General features: G+C 39.6%; 1 protein-coding gene across 4 annotated transcripts in view; it reads left to right on the top strand.

Annotated features, from left to right (window-relative positions):
- BIRC6 (baculoviral IAP repeat containing 6) overlaps positions 1–22,358 on the top strand; it is a 169,003-nt gene extending 146,645 nt beyond the window's left edge. For all 4 annotated transcript variants that reach the window (XM_063124258.1, XM_063124259.1, XM_063124260.1 and 1 more), the window contains 8 exons: positions 3,039–3,184; positions 4,004–4,114; positions 6,642–6,859; positions 7,700–7,861; positions 8,392–8,469; positions 12,872–13,060; positions 18,711–18,845; positions 21,673–22,358. In XM_063124258.1, the coding sequence (XP_062980328.1) occupies positions 3,039–3,184; positions 4,004–4,114; positions 6,642–6,859; positions 7,700–7,861; positions 8,392–8,469; positions 12,872–13,060; positions 18,711–18,845; positions 21,673–21,852 (1,219 nt within the window). In that variant the 3' untranslated portion in view covers positions 21,853–22,358. The remainder of the gene's footprint in view (positions 1–3,038; positions 3,185–4,003; positions 4,115–6,641; positions 6,860–7,699; positions 7,862–8,391; positions 8,470–12,871; positions 13,061–18,710; positions 18,846–21,672) is intronic.
- The last annotated feature ends 4,826 nt before the right edge of the window (positions 22,359–27,184 follow it).

The following is a 27,184-nucleotide window of genomic DNA, read 5'->3' as shown; positions in this document are numbered from 1 at the left end:
AAGTCCTTGTTGTAATCAGCACTGCTGGGATTTTTTAATCCCAACACCAAAAAGGCAACTGATATAAACCAGATCAAAAGATAGCTTAGAGATGCAGTCCTTCGCTCCCTTAACAAAACAAGCATGACGGTTGAACCAGAGGTACAGGGTATAAAAGAAAGTATAGATTTTTCTTCTCTTCAGCTTCTGCTGTTTACCAAGCTATATACATGTCCCAGTTTATCTGGATGGATGAAGGATATGGAGAGAAAAAATAATGGATCAGTTTCTCCATCCTTTACATCTCTCTCTCTCTCTCTCATAACGACACACTCCTACATCTAGCATTTCTTAAAGCCGAAAAGTTGATTCCGTGTGTACTAAAATCTGGTGCAATGGGGAAAAAATCCTGTGTTTAACTGTGAACATACTCCAAGGATAGCTTGAATTTCATTAGTTTCCAAGCCTTTCAGCATTACCATAATTACTTCTGTCTTGAATGTTTTAGGGATTTGTTACATACACTTGAATTCATCCTCCCTTAAATATACAGAAGGCCTGAAATATTCATTGATTTCTGTGGGGGTAGAGGGTGGAAATGTTAGGAACTTCCCAAGCATGAAATTGTTAATTCTTACATGCACAAACAGCTTTCTGCTAAGTTGGTATGTGTGATAATGGACAGATAGATACACATTGTTTATGGTAATATATTAAATCCTTAAAAACAAATCTCTGTGATTGATAAAATATTGAAGAAAAATAAAAGCTTATTGAATGTGAAGAATACAAGGGATTATATCCAATGTTATTCTAGCAGAAAAATAGCAAGAGTTGGTGTCCTTCTGCTAGTGATTGTACAACTTCTAGATTTGACACTTGTATAAGGATGAAAACAGGTTTTCCACAAGTGGCAGTAGCTTTCCATTAGTGGAATGACACAATTGATTTGGTTTTTAATAATATATAATAATATAATATATTTATTTGTTACCCGCCTCTCTCTCCAGATCGAGGCAGGGTACAACACAAATGCAAACACCATAAAATACATATAATTAAAACATTCAAAACGAATACATCATTAAAAGCAGCACATTATTAAAAGGCATCTTAAAATTCAACTGGGTAGGCCTGTTTTAAAGCTGTTTATAGTTGTTTTAAATGTATATTTCTGTGGATGTTGAATGTTTTTGTAGTTTAAAATTTTATATATTGTTTTTAAGTATTTTAATCTTATGTAAACCGCCTAGAGAGCTTCAGCTATGAGGCAGAGCTGAATACAAATGTATTCAGCTTGTATATACAGTATACAAATGTAATAAATAAATAAAACCCATTATTTGTGAAGTACCTAAAAAAAACTAGGTGCAGTACAAAATGCATAATAGACAGACATTTCTTGATGGGCTTTCAATCCAATTTAGGTAGAAATGAAGCAAAAAATGGAATGACAGATGAGGGCCAAAAATAATTATACATGGGCTAGCTCAGCCTATCCCCAACCTGCTGCCATCCAGTGTTTTGACTATAGCCCTAAGTATTCTTGACCATTGGCCATTCTGGTTGGGGCTGATGGTAGTTGAAAAAGAGGAAATAAATAAATTATACATCACTTAGTAAAGAATTCCAAAATAAAGAGCAAAAAGTGGGGGGGGGGAGCATGAAGAGATGAGGATAAACAATCAAATAATCAGAAGGACAAGAGGAAGAGGAGATTATAAGGAAATCAGAGATTAAAGATAAACAGTAACTAGAATATGAATATATTTGAAGATAATTAGTCAGCCCTGCCAGTTCTCTTCTGCAAGCAGTACCTACCACTTGCAGAATGGAGATTTAGCACTTCCAGGGGCAATGCAAGTTTCTGGACTGGAGTAGACCACCAGAGCTCACAGAAGAGAGCTCTGCCAACCTGCTCCATCATTATCATTATTATTATTATTATTATTATTATTATTATTATTATTATTATTATTAAATTTATTTCTTACCCACCTCCATTTTGATTGAGGCGGGGAAAACAGTAAGTATAAAATACATAAAATACTGATTAAAAACATAGTAGACATTGTTAAAACATCCTAAAAGCAACCTAAAATTCCAGGAACAGCAGTGGGCCCCACTGGCAGACAGGCAACACTGGATACTGCCCCTTGTGCAATCCCTATACAGTGAGAAAAAAGAACCAACTATTAATGGAAATGTAAACACAAATGAAAGATGAGTACAATAGAATCCCTGATAACAAGATCATACAAAGAAGAAAAAAGAATGTTCAACAATATCCGCAACAGAGGTTAGAGCAGGGGAGAGGGACTAAATACTCCCTCCCTCAACCTTCCCAGGCCAGATGATGTAACAGTGCAAGAGGAATGGTATGGTGCGGGCGAAACACTTAGTACCTTCCGCTGCACCATAGCACAATTGAGAGGGTGAGCGGCATACTAAGAGGAATCCCCATGTTATCTCCTATCACTGAACAGAGGTAATGGAAATTTATCTCCATGCAAGCTTCTGGTGGCTTCCATGGGGAAGGGGAATTCTCCTTTATCTCTGATCAGTGATTTCCACCCCCTTCCCCAAACCTCCAGTGGTATCCTGGGAGCAAGGCTGTCAGAGGGAACCAAATCATCTGTGGACCAGATGGGGAATGTCTACAAAGCAGTGGTTCCCCTTCACTGGGATAGAGCAATAACAGAGTACTAACATTGTTCAGAAAATAAGGAAACTTTATTATAGAAAATAATATAGAACCTGAGTAATGGAGTCACATGGTGAGATTCAAGTCTGTCAGATCAAACAGAGCAATTTATCAAAGATTAAGCAGTAATTCGAACCCCAAAAAAATCAAAATTCTGTTCTGCTATATGGCACTCATGGTTAAGCAGGGTTGTTTCTCTGATATATTTTTCTTGGCAACCAACGCTTTGATTATATTCCATAGCAATCAGTAAACCTGCATTTCAAAATGTTTCCACTGACCATTTCTTGTGTACTTTTATTTTAGGTTTAATCAAGGGTTTTTGTAAAGCTTTGCTCACTTTTTTATTTTGCAGGTCTAAAAAGGACAAATCTAAAACTGGAGTGAAGTCTGATACTTCAGATCAAGAACCAGAGGGGCTGACACTTTTGGTGCCAGATATCCAAAGGACTGCTGAGATAGTTTATGCTGCTACAACAAGTTTGCGCCAGGCAAACCAAGGTAATTCATTTCAGCAGCATCCCTTTTCTGCATACCTAAAGTATGTCTAAAGTAGATATACTGTAGAAACGACCTGACTTTTTAAGATTCTCAGCAATAGGATACACAAATGATTAAACAGGGGCACCTTTAAACGAAAACATGGACAAGTACATCAAAACTACTGTGTTCCTTTCACTGTTTGTTTTATTAATACTTCCATTTCTATTCCAGAAAATACCCATGTTAGCAAGGTGTCAAACAACTCCGTATAGATTAGTAAACAGATGCAATAATGTATTTAAAATACAAAAGGCTGTGTTTAGACCAAATGTAACTAATGCCTGTGTAAATTGGTGGCTGGTTGCATCCAAAATAGGCATGCAAAGACTTTTTCATACACCATACATCTTTACTCATGCACAGGCACACACATGTATATACTTATTTCCTCCCTCCATCTGGACTACTGTGGTTGGGATTTCTCCAGGTCATGCACCAAAGAGAATGGTGCTACTGAGACAAAATTAATAGAGCATTTGTCCATAGTGCTTTTGCTTCTCCTTAGAAATTCCCTTTACTAAGTCTTTGGTGGTAAGGCTGGAGCTTGATCGAAGGCAGGATGGATCCTAATGAAGAATGGCCCAGGGGCAAGTTGTCAGAGGCCTGATTTTGGCCTATAGGTGTGAGATTTCCCATATATGGGACAGGGAAAATGTCTTCAGGTTCTATAATAGTCCACCTTTGAATCACACATGTTTGACTTCTTAGGTGCTGCTTTGTTGCCAAACTGGAAATTTGTGTTTTATGTGGTCTGTTTTCTTACAACTATTATAACAGAGAGAAAATTGGCTGAATACTCTAAAAAAGCTGCAGTGAAGCCCAAGCCTTTGTCTGTTTTAAGATCCCTTGAAGAAAAATATGTGGTTGTAATGAAAAAACTCCAGTTTGGTAAGTAGAAAATGAATCGCTGTAGTTCTGTATTGTAGCACAAAATACAAATCGACATGCTGAGACCGTTGACGCTTAGTTTTCCAGCAAGTACTTCATAGAACATCTATGCATATGAAGGTGAGAGAAGGTGAAATGCTGAGCAGGTGATATGCTTTGTTTTTATTAATGCATTGCCATCAGTGTGCACAGTGCCTTACAGAGTACAAGACGACAGGTTCCTGACCTAAGAAGCTTCCATTCTAAAATTTGACACAGGAGAAATAACAGACCGAGGGGAGGGGAGGTTGGAGTAAAGTGGAGAGAATATGTGATTATTTTGATCAGTAGTAGTTGTATACAGTCTAAATTTTTTCGATTGCTAGAAAAACATATTAAAGGTAGCACATGCACATATTGGAATAAAGCATCTGTAGTGTACTGATTATTAGCATTTAAGGTTTCTAAATTGTCTGAAGTGGAGAGCAAGCACAAGTAACTCATGCAATTTCCAAAACAGTTCTAAAATACAAAAAACTTCGAGGCAAGCAGAGTGTATTAATAAATCATGGTTTGTGAACTTCCCTTTCCTATTCCTTTTGCAATATGATTGCTTTGTGACATACTTAACAGCCAATCCATGGATACTGGAGATAATGTACAAGCAATTCATCAGATTTGTTATGCCCTATCTAAGGAAGGAATCTCATAAACCAGCATTCAATAGCATCAGAAGCCTGACTGTGAGTGTTCCAGAGGATTTTCAGTTAAAAGTCTTGAATAGTAGATATCAGAGACCTCAGTAAGTGAAAACTGTTTCTTGTAATTCTCTTCAGTTCTCCTTCTAACAAAACTAGCTATCTGCTGAAAACATTTGAGCAGAAAAGTAAAAACATCATGTGTTGAAATTAAGCCAGCACTTGTTTGTAACCAAAGTCCGGTGCATGATTTAGTGACTTATCTCATATAAGTTCCATGTGGCTGGTACTTAGAATGTGTATAGTTTTTAAGAGTGTTCAAATGTTCCACATACATCTTCTCAGTCTTAATTAGATGATATTAGGTTTGGGAAATGTACAATTACTGCTTATATATTTGGGAGAAGAACGAGTAATGATGTTTTCATTTTACACAAATAATCTGCCAAGTAGATCAGCTTTATTTTGCCAGTGGGAGAGAACAGAAAATATATTTAGGAGAGTTAACACAGGCCTTTAACCTTAATGCATGATGTTCACATTTGATATACAGAGCATTGAACATACATCCTAGTTACAACCAAAACACATTTTAAAACCATTTTATGCTTAGTTCCAGGAGTGTTTTCTTTAAAGTAATAAAATATCTCACCTGCATGGCATTACTGAACTTGTAGCAAAAGGGAGCAGAGAAGTCAGTGTGAGGACCAGTGCCATTGTCTTCCTGAGGACAAAAGTTAGAACTGATATTTGGTTCTGAAGGTCCTGTATTTTCATATTTAAATTATTTATTTTGAACTGCTGACGTATGTTTCCCACAGAACAGGATTTTATTTAGTAGCTGTTGTTGTTGTTATTATTCAAAGTTCTCAGCTATGATTTGGCATAATATATTTACTTCATAGCTTGTCAGCAATTCTGAGCTCATTTCCTTAAGTTTTTCTCACAAGATACCACGCCGTTCTCTTTCATAGGTTTTGTCTACTTCTCACAACTTTTCATGTTCACTTATTTGCATCAAAACATAAACACCCACAATTGTTTAGTAAGCAGTATTCTTTCCCCCAACTTTCATATCTGAAGCACATTTTGCTTTTTCCTGAGTTTAGCTGGGAAAATTTCATCACTGCATGTGAGCACAAATGTTTCTGTTAGAATGCCTCTGTTAGAATCAAACTGATTCAACCTTCAAATGGTAATACATGTTAATATATCATTTGTTTCTCTATTAAAAATGTAGTTTAGAAGAGTTTATCAATTTATGAGAAAAATTTGGAAGACCAATAACTTTATTTTGGTTAAATATTTGTAAGGTAGCCCATTATGCAGATTGGTGCAGGAGTCTTGCCTGTGACATTACTTTCTCCTCTATCACCATTTTGCAACATTACCAGAATGCAACCATAACATTATTGCCAGTGTAAGTGCCAGAGTGTGTGTTTATTTATTTATTTATTTATTTATTACATTTTTATACCGTCCAATAGCCGAAGCGCTCTGGGCGGTTCACAAAAATTAAAACCATGAAGAACCATGAAGTGATCTTAACATGAGGGACACAGCCTGCCCACCTAGAAATATGTTTTGCCCCTTCTGTGCCCCCCCCCCAATTTTTTTTCTGATGCCGCCACTGTTCCAAATTGATTTGTGTAAGCAAGACTAGCAGGATAGCTTATATGACTGGACATGGGATGGTGCTTGGTTCTGCCCTTTTATCTTACTGTATTTAAATCACTTTTGGGAAAGAGGTTTATATACTGATTATATTTTTAAAATTTATTTAACTATTTTATCCAATTTAACCACATTTTCTCCTTTTAATTCAAATGTAACCCTTTCTACTATTTTAGATACTTTTGAGATGGTTTCTGAAGATGACGATGGAAAACTGGTGTTTAAAGTAAATTACCACTACATGTCTCAGGTGAAAAATGCCAGTGATGCAAATAGTGCTGCCAGAGCCCGACGTCTTGCTCAAGAAGCTGTAACGCTCTCTACATCACTGCCACTTTCCTCTTCATCCAGTGTCTTTGTCCGCTGTGATGAGGAGAGACTAGACATCATGAAGGTAAAATGTGTTCCAATCAAACCTGAGGTCTGCAACCTCTATAAATCATGCTAAGGAACCAGGCTTGGTGCTTATTTTGCATTGATGGTTATTTTCTGCAGAGCCTACTCCTACTCACCTCCACCCTTTCTGAGTCTTCCCCAGGCATTACTTACTCACTTTTCAAGTCTACCTTCATAAAAATTTGGTCAGCAGCTAGTTTTTCCAGAAGGTCTCTTTAAGGATGGGGTGGGAATTGTGATGACTCACACTTTCCTCTCAGATTGGTCTATTGATAAGTCTTGCAACAGCTGCTACTTCTTACATACTTCCTTTTCACTTCTTGTTTAACAACCGTGCAGTTTGGGATTTGGCCCAAGCTGCCCAGTTCATACTTCTTTGGGTAGATGTATTTTTCTTTCCTTGTTAAATGGAAGTTGAGAGTGAGTTTTGTAACCAGTGCCAGTTCCAGAATCTTAAGATACATACTGGCCTGTTTATAGTAAAACATATATGATCAGATTCAGCAAAGGAAAGGTAGAAATGGCAAAGATATAAGAAAAAGGAGGAGGTGGAAGAGGCAGGGAGTTGAAACGAGAATCCAATGAGAAGTGGGGACTCTGGGGAGATCATGTAACCTGTGGACAGAGGGCATCTGTCTGTTTTTGTGGAGGGAGTAGATATACCAGATAGTATTACAAACAGAGAGCCAGTAAGACATGCAAAAGGCAGGTCAGGATGAACCTGGCCAAATATGATTGCTAGAATAGACTTTCTGGTGGCATTCTGGAGATCTACTATGTATAACAAACTAGTTCCCCAAGATTCTCATTATAACTTTATTGAAACTTTTTCACCAAGGTTTTGATAACTGGCCCAGCAGACACACCTTATGCAAATGGCTGCTTTGAATTTGACGTGTATTTTCCACAAGACTATCCTAATTCACCTCCACTTGTAAATCTGGAAACAACTGGAGGACACAGTGTGAGATTCAATCCAAACCTGTACAATGATGGCAAGGTAAATAGTTGGTCTTACTCTCATGGCAGACAAATGTAGTGAAAGTGAATTTTCTGTCATCCTGGGGGAAGTGGGTATTCACAGCTTGATTTGTTTGGGTGACCATAGAAAGTGTTAATTCTTACTAATTAACCAGTCTGTTTTACTGTAGGATATCTTCCAGTTGCCTGGCAATGCCATGCAAAAGCCTACTGAACTAACTCATGTGAATATAGTCATACGCCCCAGTCTTGCCACTGAATGGAAACAAGCCTCTATGTGTGGATATTTCCAGGATGGCAAAAGAGAGCTCCTGCTCTGCTGAAACTTGGATAGGAATAATGACATTGGCTTTGACAGCACCAATCGCCTCTTGAGCCAGTGGGAGGAGAGTTGACTAAGGTCCATCAAATCTGGCAGCACTGACCATCTGCTGGGCAGAAGAGATGCTCATAATAGCATAGGTGCAGATTTCTGGATTAGAACTATAACATATAGTTTCTGATCATTCACTAAAATATTTCAGTGCTCAAAACCTTTTTTACTTTCAGGTTTGTTTAAGTATACTTAACACCTGGCATGGAAGACCAGAAGAGAAGTGGAATCCCCAGACATCCAGCTTTTTACAAGTATGTGATTTTTCTTCTTCAGTGCAGAGGTGTGGGTAACAAAAGTTTTGCCTGTCAGAATACCCCTGGTTCCCAGCAGCATGCCACATTCTACAATGTAATTTGAAGCAAAAACGTAGGGCATGATCCAGAAGATCACGTGAGGAACTTCTGTATACCCAACAGAGCTTCTAAGATCTCCTTTTCCACCACAACCCCTTTTCTGGTGCAGTTCCAAAGAATATTCCTGAAATTTGGGGAACCTGTTGGAAGAACATGACATGATGCAGCTCAAGGTGCACTTTAAGAAGTGTACTTGGGAATCATGGTACCATGGTTTGTTTTATGTAGATATATTTTTGAGCAATTGCATTACATTGTTCGTTATGCTTTTCAAGAAGTGAGATTAGTACTTGTGTTTAAATGATGGTCTTTGTTTGTTTTTGTAATGTCAAGTCCAGGAAATGTCTAAAATAGCTAGAACAGGGAGGAGAGGCAACTTGAGCCCCTCTAGATGTTTTGGTCTACAACTCCCATCAGCCCTAGCCAGCATAGCCAATTGTGAGGGATTATGACGTTTGTAGGTCAAAACATCTGGAGGGCCACAAGTTGCTCATCTGACCTAGAAGTCCCACGTATGTTATAAAATTGAGTGCTAATAGCCTGTTGGTCTTTTTGTGATCTCTTTCATATTGATGTTAGAATGATTGGTTTGAATGTTGCAAATTGCTTCATACTTTATTATGCATTGCTAATATTAAGGTGCACCAGGTATCCTCCAGTGAATTATTAATATTTATTTTAAGTAAATATCCACCTATTCAACTCAGCTGCTACATTTGGGTTCTGTATTAATCTTAATATGCTTGTAATATCTAATTATATTTAGCAAGCACAGTTTTAGCAAATACAATATTTAAATGAATTTCCCAAGACCACAAGAGCAAAATATTTATAACTAGGTTGGCTTTTCCTGTTTGCAAATTATGAGAACGTTGTTCAATTGTCACTGCATTACTGTTAATTGGAAATGAATGTGTGTTACGTTAATATTCATGAGTGGGTAGGAATCATTTTAAGAGAAGAAGAGAGGGAGAGAGAATATTAGGAGCTCAGTGTAATGGTTCATTGAAAAGTTATTCAGTTTGGAAAATACTAATATAAAAAAGGCTATCAACTTCGATCCTGTATCTGCTCTTATATCTGTGTCTTTTGTAGATGAAATTGGACATTGTTAATATCATTAAGGGCACATGTTAAGAGCTTTTATCATTAATGACTGATTCTGGGGGAATTCACAGTTCAGGTCAGACGCTAAACTATAAGGAATATTGTTCCTAAGCTAGTCATTGGTCACTGGCTTTATCTGTCAAAGATTCACAAGATAAACTAAAGTGACAGATATTTTTTGCATGTGGAATGCAGAAGCTGGCATGGATCTGAATGTACATTGTGTGAACAGAACAAGGTTGTGTCTATGGCATGGAGCTTTCATGCCTCCCCTTTCTCTTTGCAGTCCCCTGGCCCCCCAATCCATTCCTGAACATAGCAAAACCCTCTTGAATAAAATGGCATGTGCACATGGCCTTCATCAGTAAGGGGAAATTGCTCAAAATTGGACATTTCCTTACCTGAACGGAAGTGCCTTCTGCTCACATAACAACACCTTTGGATCCAAGCCATTAAATGGAAAAACAACTCTTTTATCTGAGTTAATCACTAGCAAGCCTACCAAATTTCTGGTTAAGTTAGCAGGTAAATATTTCAGTGAAAAGAATGCTGAGCAAGTGAGAAGACACTAAATTGCTCACATTTGTGGTCGGCTTAACTACTTGACCTTCGTCTGCCAATTCAGTCCTGTGGTGCCTCTAGATTCATTTGTGTTTGGTTATGCTTCTTGAAATTTGTGATAATGGGTTTCACTGATATTAATGAAGTAATATTTTAGCCACTTTAGGTGCTTTCTTGGAGTGGAAAACTCCAAGACATGTGTGTTCATTTTCTTTTCCTATTGGCTTGCAATAGATTCGCAGAAATGAAGATGAGAAATATGCAGATAATGGAACATGTACTAAATAAATACGGAACAGTAAACCTTTTTCATTTAAGCTCTAAGTTAAAACAATCTTTCATTGTTCCTAATATATACAGTTGGTGTAGCTTTTAAAACCTTTTTAAACTTGTGGGCATAGAGGTGGTCTTGAACACCTAGAGGTGATATAAGACACTACCAAAAAAGGAATCAATGTACTCTTGCCCTAGCACAAGCCAGACTGTGTGTCTTAGGCAGCTGGAGATGGAAGGACTGGGATCTCTTTTGGAAAGGAGGAAATGGGGGGAAGTCACAGAACACTCAGCAGCTACTTAGCAGCTGGCCAACCTAGCCATGAAGTGTTGGTAGCAATGCAGTAATGGAACCCTTAATGTAAATCCCCCGTGGAATAATGGAACTGGAGGTGGCACCTCTGAATACCTAAATTTTCAGATATTTGGTGCTATGAGTTAGCTACTATGATTTGTTTACCAGAATAATGGCGGTATCTGGACGTTTTTATCCAGTGCTACAAGCTAATTTATGAAAAAGTAGGTTTGATTCATTAATCAATTTTGGCATTCAATAAAACTTACAAATTTGATTTTGCTGCTGGTGTTATTTAAAGTGTGTCTTACAGAAGAAATGGTATAAGGGAGAGGCCATATTTTCTGTGTTGCTGAACAGATTACATTTCCAGAGAATTATCTAATTAGTGTTTTGAAATTGACTGCAGCACAGAATACCAATTAAACAGTATTGTTTTATATGCGTGCGTCAGAATGCTAACATTCGTTGCAAATTATTCTCTCCAACATCCGGATAAAATAGTATGCTTTTCCCATCTTGTTCTTCATCCTACTTGTGGAGAGGTATAGCAATGTTTAAGACAGGTTATGGTTTGCCTTTAATCACTATTTTTTTCAGTTGGTAAATGAAGGTTTGGAAGATAATCGCTACAATAATTGATAAAACAAAATAGCATAATAATCCAGTGACCATGAACTCCATAAACTATGGTTGCACGTTAGAGAGAGATGCAAACGTAGCTAGAGTTTTCTTTTAAGTTAGGGGTGGAGACCCTGTGGCCATCCAGATGCTTTTGGACTCCAACTCCTATCTACCACAGTCAGCATGGCCAATAGTCAGGGATGATGGGAATTGCAATTCAGCAATAACTGGAGGGCCACAGGTTTCTTCCCCTTGTTTTATGTTTGTCACTTGCTGTCATGAAAAAATCAAGTTAATTTTTTAAACAAGACAGCAGTTTGCCTCTTCAACAGTAGAAATAGCTGGGTGGAAATCCGTGGATTAAACCCAGTGGTGTCATTCCGCTGGCACAAAGCTCCAACCGCTTGTGGAAACCTTGTTGTCATCTTTGTGCAAGTGTCAGACTCAATACGTTGATTCTGCTTTCACAAGTTATTGCACAAGCACTTTCACAATTCTTTACAATTTTATTATGCTAGGTGTTTGCCTGTGCTAGTTGTTTCCACTAGTGCAACTGCTAGCAGAACATACAGCCGCTAGTAGAAAAAAAAAAACGCCTCTTGTACTTTCCCCATTAGTGTTACATTGGATACAACACTGCTTTTGTGACTATTTTAATAGGTTTTTAAAACTTCCGTAAAGTTAGTGGTTCCCTGCTGTGTCACTCAAACATAGGTGCACTCATATTGGGCTGGTTTGCACAATCAAACTGCCTACTGTGGTTTGTTTAAGCCACAGTGGATTGCATACGACAAACCATGGCTTCTGCTTGAATATTCAGTATGGAGCCTGTGGGTGCTGCAGCTCATTGTGGCTTAAATAAGCCATAACAACCTATGGCAATTGTGTGAACCCCGTCTTCTATCAAAAGGAAGAAATGGCAAAACACAAGCAAAGGTCTTCTCCCTCATAGTAATACTCATCATTTTGTGAAGTTTTTTGTCATGTTTTATCTCCTGTGAACACACTCTAGCGTATATTTCCTGCATGTTTTTTGTTTTTTAAATGTTAAACAAGCTATCCTTTCTCACAGCCCATAATCCATTATGTTTGGAGAGGACATCATTCTACTTTCACTGGGTCATTGGAAAGTTTCTCTGCTTTTTATTGCCTTATTAATAATAATAATAATAATAATAATAATTTATTTATTTATTTATTCATTGCCTGACTCTCCTTCTGGATCGAGGTGGGGAACAACACCAGACAAAATATAATACATAAAATGAGTTAAAAGAGACTATAAACCCAATAGAATATTAAAATAACAATCACAACATCTTGAAATTCTTGGGTTTAAAATTCATCTGGATAGGTCTGTCGGAAGATAAGACCTAATGCTGCTGGTCCATGCATTTCTTTTTATTGATTGCAAACTCTTTGAATCACTTTTCTCCACAGGTGTTGGTGTCTGTGCAATCCCTCATATTAGTTGCAGAGCCCTATTTCAATGAGCCAGGATATGAAAGATCTCGAGGGACTCCAAGTGGCACGCAGAGTTCCAGAGAATACGATGGAAATATACGGCAAGCAACAGTCAAGTGGGCTATGCTTGAACAAATCAGAAATCCCTCGCCATGTTTTAAAGAGGTTTGTGTTTTGTGCAGTAGTTTGCCATGCCTGCTTGTGATCCAAGCATTGTAAATATAGGAATACTGAAAAACTATTTTTACATTGAAATTAAAAACACTTCAGGACGTGGTTGGTATCAATGCAAATCTATCGTGGCATTCAGTGAGCACCAGCATCTAGTCCAGCATCCTGTTTCTCACTTTGGTCAAATGGGTGTCTCTGAGAAGCCCACAAACAGGACATGAAGGCAGTTGTCCTTTCCTGTTGTTACTTCCCAGCACATGGCATTCAGTGGCTTACGGCCTCTGAGCCTAGAGGCTGCCATCCTAACTAGTAACAGGCCTTAAACGGGGGCATGGCAAAATCACTGGAGAATGGAGTATTGTTGCTCTGCATATTTTGGGTAGGTTGTTGTTGTACATCACTGTTGTAGGTAATGACTTGTTTGGCACAATATTGTAAGCTGATTACAGTATATTAAAATTGGGGTTCTGTACTCCTGCTCCCTGGGTGCAGTTGTCCTTGGTCCTCTGATAAAGGAGGGCTCCCTGCAGCCTCTGGCAGCCTATTTGTGCTGCAGTTGGGGAAGGAGTAGCAGGAGTTTCTCCTGTTCCTTCTTCCTTTCTTCACGCTGTTTGCAAGTGAAAGGAGATTGCACCTCTCTCCCAAGGCTTCCAGCAGGTGCAGAAGGTTCAAGGAAGAGGCAACATCTTCTTTCACTGCTGCGGGAGGTTGGAGAAATTTACAAACAGCAGCTAAAAAAGCCTGCTAATCTACATCTTCAAGCAAGTGAGAGAACATCTCTCCCTCAAACCCTTTTGAGCTTGCTGGAAGGTTCTTGTGAGAAGCAGAGCTTCTTTTTCTTTGGGGCAGCAGTTTCAAGAAAGGGATGAACAGCAAGCGAGGTGCTTCAGACGTGAAAGGAAGCCCTGCCTCTTCCCAAACCTTCTACACAATGCTAGAGGGCTTGCATGGGAGTTGATAGTAAGAACAAATCGAGGCCAGTTTGTAAGCAAAGCTGGTATTTGTGGAGCCCATGATATCACTTCCTGGGAAATTCTGTGTTTCTGGAAGCAGATCATGTCCTACAATGAGAATCGAATGCTGAGTGCCACCTTTCAGGACTTGAATGTTAAATAGTAAGGTAGTGTCCCCTATTTTGGTAAGAAATGCTGTTTCCATCAGGAAATACCCTACCGTACCTATTAAGCTTTACTTAAAATAGCAAAAGTTCATTGGATCTTTTTTTAAAAAAAAAAAAACCCTAAGTCCATCCGAAATCATAGGCCATCCATGTTGGTGTGAGAGTTGTGTGACAAGTGAATGTGGTAAATTTAAAGGCTAGTCATATGTTTTAGGTTTAAATCAGCTATATCTCTTTTTCTAATGATATGGCTTAGCTCTATTATTTTCCACAGAAGTGCAGATGCCCACTACAGAAAGCCTCTGGAAAAACAGATCTGCAGATTTTTAAAAAAATAGCCAAAGAAAATCTCAGAAAAAAAGAAAAGAAAAATACAGTTTTTATAACTAGTGGCATTTCAACAAGATTATCTTTTGTTTTAGTATTTTAATTAAGGTGTCATCTGGCTGTGATGTACTTTCTTCCCAGTGATATTTGATACTGCTATAAATTGGCTAATAACGTAGCCAAGCAAGAGTTCTGACATTTGTCATAAATTTTCCTTAATAATTTCATGCCTCTAATTGACAATAAAGGTGTACATGTCAAAAAATTAAGGTTATTTTGCAGTAGGAAATTTAATACCTTGCACAGCATCCAAGGAAAATGAATTGAGATACATTAATGCAATAATTGTGATATGGACATGCCTAGTAGTATATGTATATATCTTGAGCCAAAGATTCAGTACTTCCCACATATTGTAACCAGCTTTTTAAACCATCTTATATAAAAGAGGGAAATGAATTAAGAAAATTAGTTCTGTTCTCTGCCAAAAGGACTTATTCTATTTTATTGATAGGTTAGTGTTCCTCTTTAGGTTATGAAAACTTGAGTTGTACCTGCATTACATGCCTTTAGATCAAGGCTGGACAACTTTGGGAGGTTCATGGGCCGTTTTCTTTCTCTCTCTCTCCCTCTTTCTCTCTCTCTCACACACACAGAGCGCACAAATTTGAAAGCAGTCCTGAGCACCTACAGAGCGCTAAAAAGATCAGTAATATTACTACTGCTACTACCACTACTATATTTATATCCCATGTTTTTCCCCCTCTTGCAAAGAACCCAAGGAGGCTTACACAGTCCTCCTCCTCTCCATTTTATCCTCAAAACAACCTTGTGATGTAGGTTAGGCTGAGAGTCAGTGACTGGCCGAAAGTCACCCAGTGAGCTTCATGGCCGAGTGGGGACTAGAACCCAGAACCCCAGAGCCCCAGTCCAACTCTCTGACCACTATACCACACTGGCTTGCAATCTTATTTTGACCCTTTTGGTGCTCTGCAATGCCTACGGAGCATTAAAAGGGTCAACATTACTTGCAGACAAGGTAATTTGACCATTTCAATGCTGCATAGCCTCCAAACATCATTCCTCCCTCCCCACATGGTGTTGGGGATTTTTATAATGTGGGGGCGGGCAGCAGGGTCCACATGTGGCCTCTGGGCCACATCTTGCCCACCTCTGCCATAGGCAATCATTCCATCCTGCCCAAGCTGTCCTTTCCTGCAATGAGACTACTGTTCTAGATTAATAGTTAGAGTTTACATTGAAAGAATCTGGTTCTTTATGGTCAGAGGGCAGTACAAGAATACCCGTAATGCTTTCTGCTAAGGAAGTAATTAAATCCTATCCACTGGCATTCTCTTGTGGTTTCCTCCTTTTGCACTGTGCTTGCTATGTTAGGTGTGACATTGCCTAAGGCATTTGTAATTGCAGGGGCTGGCAATGGGAGCTGAATCATTGATTTTAAGGAGAATAACGAAGAGCCTCAACGTTACACTGAAAATGCCTTTGACCCTGTACAGCACTGCAAGGACAAGCCAGAGCACTAGCTTCTGCTTTTTAAGGCTGTAAAGCACTTAAGACACTCTAATGAAATACATAGTTGGCTCTTATTCTACCTGGATTATCTATAGATTCTCTTTCTTAGCTTATTGCCAAACTTGGAAGTGACCTTGCGGGTTTGCATTTGAGGCAGAAATAAATAATACGCCACCCTAGACTTGTTCAAGCCCCACAACTACAAAAGCTCTTGTCTCTTTCATAATCTGCTTGCCAGTCATATCCAGGATACCATCACTATTGTAATTTGGTAATGTCTAGGCAATCCTGCCACCCCCATAATGTAGACGCCTTGCCCAGGTGGTTAAAATACAAAGTTCTGTAAAATACTTGGTATAGTTAATAGATGTTACCTTTGTTTCCTGGAGATTAGAGGTGTGTAAAGTCACACTGCATAACATTCCAGCATACTTGATCCAACCGCCTTCTGATAGAATTTCAGTATTTCAGATGTCAAATTAAGTTAATAGAATGTATGTTTACCACCCTGAACAGCCCAACAACAAACCATGGATTCTCAAGGTGGCTTGTTTGATAAAAATAAGCCCACTGCATGGTTAACAAACCACCCTGCAGAAAATGTCCTGGGTTCAGGCAACGTGCTAACCTATGGTTCAACAAACAACCCATAGTTTGACAACAATGCACACTCAACCATGGTTTGACAACAATGCACACTCAGCCATAGAACCAGTGCATACAATGCTCCCACTCTTTCCATTGCAACTAAGGGATGTGAATTGCACCACAAAACTGCTTGCTCCCAGGTCTTCCCCTCTCCCACACAAATCACTCTGCTTTTTCCTTGCTAGTCTTAACAGCGGGTTTGGGTCCTTAATTAACTTCAATTGTGGTTAAAGTCACTGCAGTGGTACGCGCTTCTATGTTCCACTTCCAATTTCTTAGCTGTAGTTAAGGGCTCAAGAACGTTACATATGGTAAATCAGGATGATAAGTATCTCTGTTTTACTTGGACATAGGCTACAAATTTACTAGTTAAAATGAGTGCTAGTTTACCTAATTGATTATCAAATTTCTGTGTGTTAAATGCAAAAGGAATACCTGAGATTACTCCATGCTCCTAGTTAGATGAGATTTTGAAAATGGCTTATTGAGTGGAGGGATGACATCATAAACAAAGAGGGCAGTCTCAAACTAAGCTCCTCCACACCAGTGAAATAAATAACAAGGAAAGGAAAGGAAAGGAACCTCTTGTGCAAGCACTGAGTCATTACTGACTCTTGGAGGGACGCCAGCTTTTGCTGACCTTTTCTTGGCAGGCCTTATAGTGGGGTGGTTTGCCGTTGCCTTCCCCGGCCGTTATTACCTTTCCCCCAGCTAACTGGGTACTCATTTTGCCAACCTCGGGAGGATGGAAGGCTGAGTGGACCCGAGCCGGCTGCCTGAAACCAGCTTCCGCTGGGATCGAACTCAAGCCATGGGGAGAGTTTCAGCTGCAGTAACTGCTGCTTTGGCATATGTCACAGAACACTACTAACTCTCGCGACTGGCAATTGTAGACATATTTTGGCCCTGAACCAAGATATCAAGATCATTACAAAAGGGCATGGGAGAAGATGGCACTATGAAAAGGTCCAGGAGTTGGCATTCCACTGGTAGTTGTGTTTAATTCTGCTAGCCCAGTAGCACAACAAGCACAAGCAACAGTGCAACGGTTATCCTAATGAAGCCATAATGAATGATGCAACACTTTATGCAAGTGAAATCGAAAGTATTGGATTTGACACTTGTACAAGGATTCCTGTGGGCAATAGAAGCGTGGCACTGCCAGGATGACTCTGTTAGATAGCCCTCTCTTATCATATTCTGTAGGTGATTTTGCTCAGAACAGAGAGAAAAGAACAAATCTCGAGGTCTGTTCATATGCTTTTAATGAGAGTCTCTATTACAGGTGTTTGTATTTCTGTGCTGGAAGGGTATGTAGATTTCTATTTTGGGTTTGACAAAAAGCCACAATTTTAATTAATTCAAATTACTTTGTAGTGATATCACCCCTTTTGTATTCTAGTGATGATGCCATTTACTTGTGATATTTATTGTTATTGAAAGTGGCAGTGACCAATTGGGTTTGCAATCAATGTTGTTTTATCCTTGCAAAGTCCCCAATGATAACACATTTAACTCCACAACCCCAGCACAAATAACTGAAGAGACAGGACATTTAGGGAGCTCCCTGCTTGTTAATGCTTACTATGGGCATTGTTAAATCTGTTCAGACATCTATGGCTGAGGTGGTTCTTCCACAAAGGAAGGAAATGTGGCAAAGAAATTAAGGTGTCTTCCCAGAACATGATAATCCTATACAATTGTCATTGTTGCATGTAGTTGACCATTTGTAGTAGCTAGATGTTGTAGCTCAAGGACGCAATCCTATGCACCTACCTTGGAGTAAATCGCCTCAGTGGGGTTTATTTCTGGGTATTTGCGGATAGGATTGAGCTGCAAATCTCCTTAAGAACCAAGCCATGTGCTGTGCCTGACATTCATATACCAGCAGAAGAACACAATGAAATGCTTGTCAGTTGTTAGCATTGGGTGTACAATTTTGGTAAGTTAAAATGTTCTAGCAGAAATGAGTAGCTTGATCTTATTTCACCTCCATTCTGTTATTTCTTCTTACAGGTTATACATAAACATTTCTACTTGAAGAGAGTAGAGATCATGGCTCAGTGTGAGGAGTGGATAGCAGATATACAGCAGTATAGCAGCGATAAACGGGTAGGAAGGACTATGTCTCATCATGCTGCAGCTCTAAAGGTGAGGTACCTGGATGTCACTGCTTGCTTCTAACGTGGCTAAGTCTAACAGTCCATGGTTGTGTCCAGTCAAATCTTGTATATGCCTGAATGCAGCTTATATTAAAGTAGGTAATGAAAAGAGATCTTTAAAAAAAGTTGAATGATGGCAGTTTGAGGTAAAAAATGTTTGGGTAAACATTTTCCCTTCGCCTTGTCCTCCTTCCATCTCACCCCCATTGGTTGCTCTTGTCCTTAAAACATATTGCAATGCAGCAGTTAACTTGCATCATTTTTATGTAAGGCAGGGTTGTTGTTTTTATGTAAAACGTTGTAATCGGTAGCTTTCCAAATCTAAGGTAATTCAACAAACAGGAGCTCATCTGTGTCAGGGTAGAAGTGAGTGTCACAGCCAGTAGGTCGCTGCTACCAAAAGCATTAGCTCTGCATTTCCTCCTCCATCCCTTCCCCCAATAGTGATGAATCGTGCAAACATGCAACTTGACTTCACTGCACTGTAGGCTTCCCTACCTCCACCAACAGAAGCTACTGCAGAGCAGGAGGGTGGAAATCGCGTTGCACATTTTGCCTTGCTAAACATGACAGAGCAATACGAGTGGGAGATGTGGGGCCTGCTGCTTTTGGCAATGCGTCAGCCGTAGTACACCAAATTCCAGCTTTGGTTGTAGGTCTAGTAACATCTCTAATTTGCCCAATTAAACAAACTTCAAACCCCACCACCCTTCCAATTAGACTGCCCGCCAAAACCAGTCCAAATAAAATGTCTTAATACTTATAACTCCCTTCCTCCATTACTTTGTGTGATCTTTGCATGTAGATTGAACAGTCAATGGCACTATTACCTTGAAAATCCTGTTGCCTTGTAATGACCAGACAACGGACTGATTCACACATGCGAGTTAGCTGTCTTCATGTCTTCAATATCAAGTAATGACTTGCAAGAGTGAGCTGGGCTCAGTCAAACTACAGATTATTCATACTGTTTCAGACACAGTGCTTTTCAATGTCCTTTAATATATTCAGCTGCAGTGATGAAAAAGCAAGTGACATACTTGCATGCATGAACCTTCCCATAGTAATCTGTAAGGTTTGATGAGTCAAAGTTGCTTAGCGATTAATCAGTTGCATTTAAAAGCACCCGTTGCTCCCCAGGAGGCTGTAGAGTAGTTGCAGATAGTGCAATATTCTCCCAAACAGCTCACCCACATCAGAAGGTGGCGCCTTGTATTTTGTGTTTCTGTCTTGCACGGTATAAAAATAACTCTGCATCTCAAAAACAATACAATTAAAATCTTTTCAGCTCTGCTCTTTGTCCTGCAGTCCTGTCTGTCCCAATATATCAGCTTACTTGGGAACATTAATAGCTAGGAAAAGTAGAAAGGTCTTGGAAATGAAGCCTTGAAACCGTTATCAGGACATGACATGGAATAACCTCTATAAATAGAATTAAAATGCACATTAATTCATTTTGCAAGAAGTTTTTTTAAAATAAAGAAAAAACTTAAACCAGCCTGGCTGTGTAGCGTTCTACAATTCATGCACATATATCTTCCTTGAGTTGCTGTTTTCAGATCTAGACCTTGCTTTGTGGTATAAGTGAATAGACCACTGCATAGAATTACTTTTACAATGCAATCCTATACATGTCTACTCAAAAGTAAGTCCCACTGAGTTCAGTGGAACTTACTCCCAGGTATGTGGAATAGGATTGCAGCCTAAATAATCTTCTGACAGCTCCTGCTACTCCTTGACTGTAGAAATGAACAGCAAAAGCTGCTAGCTTAAACCACCTTGGATAGTATCCAATACTGTTGGTCTACTTTCGCTATTGATGTACCGCTAGCATGAGTGACTTCTAGCAGTACGCCAAAAGCATATGGAAGCATGACAGGATTCCCTGGAGAGCTTATCATGCCAGTTTATGCTATAGACGTACCGCTAAAGCTCGCTCATGCTAGTGGTATGTCAATAGTGTAAGCAGACCAGCAGTATTGGATAAGAACATATGAAGTGCCCTGCTGGATCAGACCAAGGGTCCATCTAGTACAGCACTCCGTTCATACAGTGGCCAAGCAACTGTTGACCAGGGACCAACAAAGCAGGACATGGTGCAATAGCACCCTCCCACCCATGTTCCCCAGCAACTGGTGCACACAGGCTCACTATCTCGGATACTGGAGATAGCACATAACCATCAGGGCTAGTAGCCATTGATAGCCTTCTCCAGGAATTTATCCAACCCCCTTTTAAAGCCATCCAAATTGGTGGCCATCACTACATTTTGTGGTAGCGAATTCCATAGTTTGACTATGTGCTGTGTGAAGAAGTACTTCCTCTTATTTGTCCTGGATCTTCCACCAGTCAGTTTCATGGGATGACCCCAGGTTATAGTATTTTGAGAGAGGGAGGAAAAAAGTCTCCCTATCCACATTCTCCATAGCATGCATAATTTTGTACACCTCTATCATGTCTCCCCTTAGCCTCCTTTTTTCCAGGCTAAACAATCCCAGCTATTGTAACCTTCCCTCATAGGGGAGATGCTCCAGCCCCTTAATCATTTTAGTTGCCCCTTTCTGCACTTTTTTTCCCAGTTCTATAATATCTTTTTTCGGTGTGGTGACCAGAACTGTACACGGAATTTTAAAGGTGGTTGCACCATAGGTAATGCCCCATATGAAGATTATAATGGTTTTCTTTATGATAAAGGGTTCTAATTTTGTCTGTACCGAAATCATAGAATAGTAGAGTTGGAAGGGGCCTTAAGGCCGTTGAGTCCCACTGCTTCCAAAGAGAACCTTTCCTCACCATGCGTTTGTATGTGTGTGCAGCGTCACACAGCTCAGCTGCGGGAAGAGCTTCAGAAACTGCCCTGCCCCGAAGGCCTGGACCCAGATGTTGACGATTCAGCTGAGAAATGCAGTGCCATGACGAGTGCTGAAGATGCTCTGTTGCACGAGCAAGTCAAACCGAGCAGCAGTAAAGACCTCCCCAGTGACTTCAAATTATGAGCTGCATTGACATGGACTTGACAGACACACGAGGCTTTCAAGCACAAGCCAAATATGTCAATATTTGTATCTAAGAAGCTAATTATGTAATAGGTAATGACATTGAAACTATACTATGCCCTTCAGGATATACAGTTTAATTCAAGATGATCTTTTATTTACCTGTACAAGAGTGTAAACTTTTTTGTGCTTTTATTTTCCAATTGTGAGAACCACTGATTGGTATGTTTAAAAAGTTATGTATACAAGAATGGATAAATCACTGATATATAAGGGAAGCTACCTTAGGAAAGAATGTTTACTGAATGTTTATTAATTTTTTTTTACTTGTAGAGTGAGGGCGGTTGTAACAAAGAATATATATTGGTCATTCTTACAGCTACTATTTAAAGTCGGACAGTTTTCACTGAATTTGATAGATTTTACGTTTGGCCATTTCTCCATTCTCATATTTGATTCCTAAAGAGAAACTCCTGTATACTTCAATAAAGGTCAAATGGACATGCTCCCTCTTATGATTTACTGGTACCTTTTTTGATTAATCTGCCATAAATTCATTATAGTTGGAGACTTGCACTTGTATGACTGAATTTATTACAGTCAACATATTTAATTTTATGCTTAACTAATTCTAAAATGCGGATGAAATAAATGCACATGGTTTTACCTCAGCCAAAATGTGGACTGCTGAATTCATCTTTCTCTGCTCTTTGTTAACAGCTGGATGACTTCTGCTCAAGAACAGTGGAAGGATTTTTGAAAATGGATTCATTTAAATATTTTCAAGTGAAGACACCTCTTTGGGTGTCATTAGACACTTCCTAATGATTGACTAACATCTATTATTACACAATAGTTAAAATGTATATTTATTTTGTCTATGTATTCTATTTCTAGAGTAATGTGTTGATTAATTTTTCAGTCATTGCATGCAATAGAACTGAAGAAATTTGAAGATTCCTTACCTGATTCCAAGGATGTTTTCCACCCTGGTGTTTTGTATGTTCAAGTCAAGAAAAAGTAGCAGCTGGATAGGTGTTTACTTGCTACACAGAGTCAAGTGTTTAGCTGTTCTCTCCCACATCTCTCCAGATATCAGCTGGCTTTGTAAACTGCCTCCCTTGCCATGTGAGATCAAAGTTTTGCTATTAAACCATCTAGACACACAGATCCTCCCTATATATGCATGAATGGATGGATGGCTCTTAGCTAGTGTAGTTTTAGTAGGAGCTCCGTTTGTGTAACAGTTGAAAAGATGGAAGTAAGTAAATGAGAGCAAAATTTGCTAACTTTTCTTAAAATTTAATACCTGTCCTGTACCTATAACATTGAGTATTGCAGGTTAAAGCACTCCTTCTTGGTGTTGCGCATGGCAGGAATGCAAAGGTTTTGCAAAATGTAGGAATCAGTATGCTAGTAGTAATAGCATCAGAGAGACCCCTCTTCTTCCTTCCCCCTTCTTTCTCTTTCTCTTTCATACACACACACACTCATACATGTGCACTTAACTTTGATTGATTCCCACACCTTCAGGCAGCTCATAGTCACTATTCAAGAGTTGATTCAGGATAATCTCTCTCCCTTACATATGGGGAGGAGAAAGCTAGAGCTGAGCTAAATTGGTGAGGATTTTTTTTTACATGTCTGAAAAATGCATTCCCTTTTGACAATTTTTGTTTGTTTGGCCGTGCCTTTTCTCAGAATGACACTTGTAATGTCATCATGTAGCCAAATCAAACAGGCAGTGCAATGTGGGCAATACTTCTTGCCTTCTCTCTGATGACATGGTATTGTCAAGTTCGTAGTACGAACCCCAATTGGAAGAGAAGGCAAGAAAAAAAGAAATGGCGCAGAAGTGGAGTATTGGGGAAAGAAACGGCTCCAAATGGGCAGTGATCAAGTTGAGCAAGAGAAATCAGAGCTTGTGGTATGGGAGCTGATCAAAGTCTTTCGACCACCACTACTGGATTCTACAACTCTGGGATCCAACAAGCTCATTGAATGCAGTATAAAATCTGATATGAAAAAAACCCTTTTCCCTGATAGGTTTGGTACATGTGAACTTATATAAGATACTGTCGCGCTATGTTTGGGGAAGTATGTAAAATTCTACTGCACCATGCGGGGTACCCTCGTTATCAGTGAAATGCCACAAGATATAACATTGTCCATGAACTGGAGCCCTTTCATCCTATCCTGGAGGTTAATACATTGTTTGCTTCAGTGCTCATTTCTAATGATTAAGAATGACATCACTTAATGAGATCTAGGCTGAAGTCTGGCATGTATAACTGTAAAAAAAATTAAATTACAATCCATGTAAAAGGGCTTGCATTGGTCTGAATCTTAAAGCACTGCACATCCTTATGCATAGCTGTAAACCCCTTTAATTAAGCAGGCCTGCCTCTGCTACCTCATGAGACGCTTGCATTGAACACAGTATATAATACTGATGCTGTACTCCTGAACTGGAATTGCTCTAGAGCAGTGGTCTTCAACTGGTGGGTCACAACCCAAAAGTGGGTCATGAGATCAGTCCAGTTGGGTAGTGACAAAGCTGTTGCTGCTATGGTGGGCAATTGTGAAAGTGGATCCCATATTGCAGGTTGAGAGTCCGAGGTGGATCTTGGGTCTGGACCAGTTGAAGACCACTGCTCTTGAGCCTGCTGTTGTGACTGGTTCCAGTGTCCACTACAAAGAGCCTTGGAACTGAAACATGGAGGTGGTTGCAGGACACTGCTTCCTCTGGTCACCTCTCAGCAGAATATGCATGTATAGCAAATGGTAGCCATCATGCCACAGCTCTGAGAACCCTTGGGTGTGACGCAGATGGTGCTATAAATCACTGCTGATGTGTATTGCAATGACTTAAAGAGTGCACTCATGCAGGAATCCTATTCTTCAAGCCATCACAATACACATCAAGAGCTTTGCCCTTCTTCTAGGAATGCAGAATGTTATAATCTTTTTTAGCATAGTGCCATAGAGACAGGCTGGGACGCACTGGTACATGGAAGATTAAGGTTCATTGTGTAGAAGTTTCTTGAAAAACGTGTACTTGCTCACAATATTCCTTAAACTACTAGAGAATAATTTCTTGTATACACTCTACAAGAATGAGGAGAACCCCATCTGATGAAGATTCTCAGCCCCAGTGACAAAGGTTCAAGTAAACTGTTGAGCACCTGTGTGGGGAGAAGGCAAGTATTATCCATTTAATCAATCATCAGCCGAAGTTGAAATAAGGGCACAGTGAAGGGCATTGCATTTCAGGAGCTAAATCCCGGAAAGATAATCCTGTAGAAATGTAGTTTTCAGGAGCTGAATCCTCAGGGAAATAATTCTGTAGAAATTTAACAGTTCATGAAGCTCTGCTCTAGCCAGGGAAGCCTTGAGTGGCTGCAGTAAGCCTCAAATAGAAGCATAGACTAAATCCAATTTTGGAACTGGTAAAATCTAATACATAGTTCTACATTGACAAATGCCACAGTGCAGACCCAGTTGTGGGAATGTCAACTTCTAAGCACGAAGAGTTTGCTTAGCTTTAGTTGAAGTTCAGTGTAGGTTATAAGGGCAGCTTTTAAACGGAAATGTAGGTGTAGACCTCAGTTCATTTCTTTTAAAGCTGCTCATTTAGTTTTTTAAACGAGTGCAAGTATAGAAAAGTGCACACATTGAAGCAGATAAATAAGTGAGAGGTCAGGTGTGGGGGGCGGTAAATTACCCACATGCTCTCTTTAGTCCCACTCATTGCCCACTCCCCTGATAAAAAAATAATAATTCCCAGAAGGCTCAAATACCCCTTTGCATTTTCACTGACTGGCATCTGGTGCAGCCCAGTAGTGATCCACAGCCTTGTTTTTTAAAACAAGATCCTACTAATCAAATTGGCTGAGACAGATGTTGGGGAAACTAGCCAGGGGTATATGAGAATAAGAGTAGTCCCACAACAAACCAACAAACTGATCATCTCAAAGGGCCAAACTCTTCCACAACACTACCCCCCCCACACACACAAGATAGTTTAGTATTATCAACAGATGACTTCCCCCCGCCCTTGAAAAGGGGAATCAAAACAGGAAGACCACTAAAGGAGAAAGTATTGTAGTAATGAGTGGCTTCAATAATTCACATAGATGGGATAAATTCATGTTTCAGTCCCAACAAAGAAGTAAAATTTCTAGATGACCTTTGGCTTAATCCTCAGAGGTGCTCAGGACCTGGTGTAAGACGTACTTTTTGTTGAGCCAGTTAGAAACAGTGACCACCACGATATCAAATTTAATATATATGTAAGTCAGGGGTGCTCTGAGAGCAACATTGGCACCCTGGAAGCATGTTGGGGGAAGCCTGCCAGAAGTGGAAAGGGCCACTGCTTTTGCCTCATACATCCAGACAGGCTCTCTCTCTCAGGTTAGTTTCATGGTCAGTCGTTACATGCGAACCAAGTCATTGCTTACTTAGACTTTTTAAAAGCTTTTGACAAAGCCCTTCACCAAAGTACCTTGGTAACTTTAGCAGTTATGAGTTAAGAGGACAGTTTCTCTTCTGGATCAGAAACTGGCTGAAGAACAGGAAGCAGAGAGTAGGAATAAATGGACAGTTCACAATGGATATATGCAAAAACTTGTTCCTTTCAAAGATAAGCAAACTATTTTACAAAACATTCAGCAGTGGCTCTTAAAGCACACCTCTTTTAGAGCTGTAGTTCACATATGGCCACAGTGCCAACCTTCATCAAAGCCAAAACATGATAGCATGCATTTCAAATGCATGCTTTTAATTGTCTAGGGATTTTCATATCCTTTGTCCCAATTTCCTATTGCACTTGTCAAGCATTTTCATTATAAAACTCAATATAAGGGAGTACTTTATTAAATAGTCACGCTTTTTAAGGATATGGGAGAAAGGAGCTAAGTGGTTTTCACTGACCTGCAGAAGTGTGCTTAAGAGGTTTTTTTCTCTGCGGAACTAAGGGGATTTCTTTCCAGCGGCGCTTTGGCTGTTCATTCCTTAAAACCCCTGCAGCATCACAGCCGCAGGGTGGGAACAATTAATCCCCACAGCAGGAGGGAGCACGGGCTTTCCGACTCATGGAGCATGCCCCCTGCCCTCTACTGCCTTCCTACACTCCAAGCAATGTGCTGTGGACCCCCAGAATGCCCCCAATTTCAAACTGAATTGAGGTCACCACCGACAAACAGTGAAAATACGGTGGTGACCTTGGAGCAAAAGAAAAAGTTGTGGTAAGTCAGCGTGTTTTTAAACGCGCAGTTCCGGGGGAAAGCCCCATGGTGGCTGCTGTGTCATATAACCAACGCACCACCACTGT

Source organism: Elgaria multicarinata, chromosome 4 (genome assembly GCF_023053635.1).
Source record: "Elgaria multicarinata webbii isolate HBS135686 ecotype San Diego chromosome 4, rElgMul1.1.pri, whole genome shotgun sequence".
Lineage (NCBI taxonomy): Eukaryota > Metazoa > Chordata > Lepidosauria > Squamata > Anguidae > Elgaria > Elgaria multicarinata.
The sequence above is the reverse complement of the archived record's forward strand: the minus strand, read 5'-3'. Positions and strand labels throughout refer to the sequence as shown.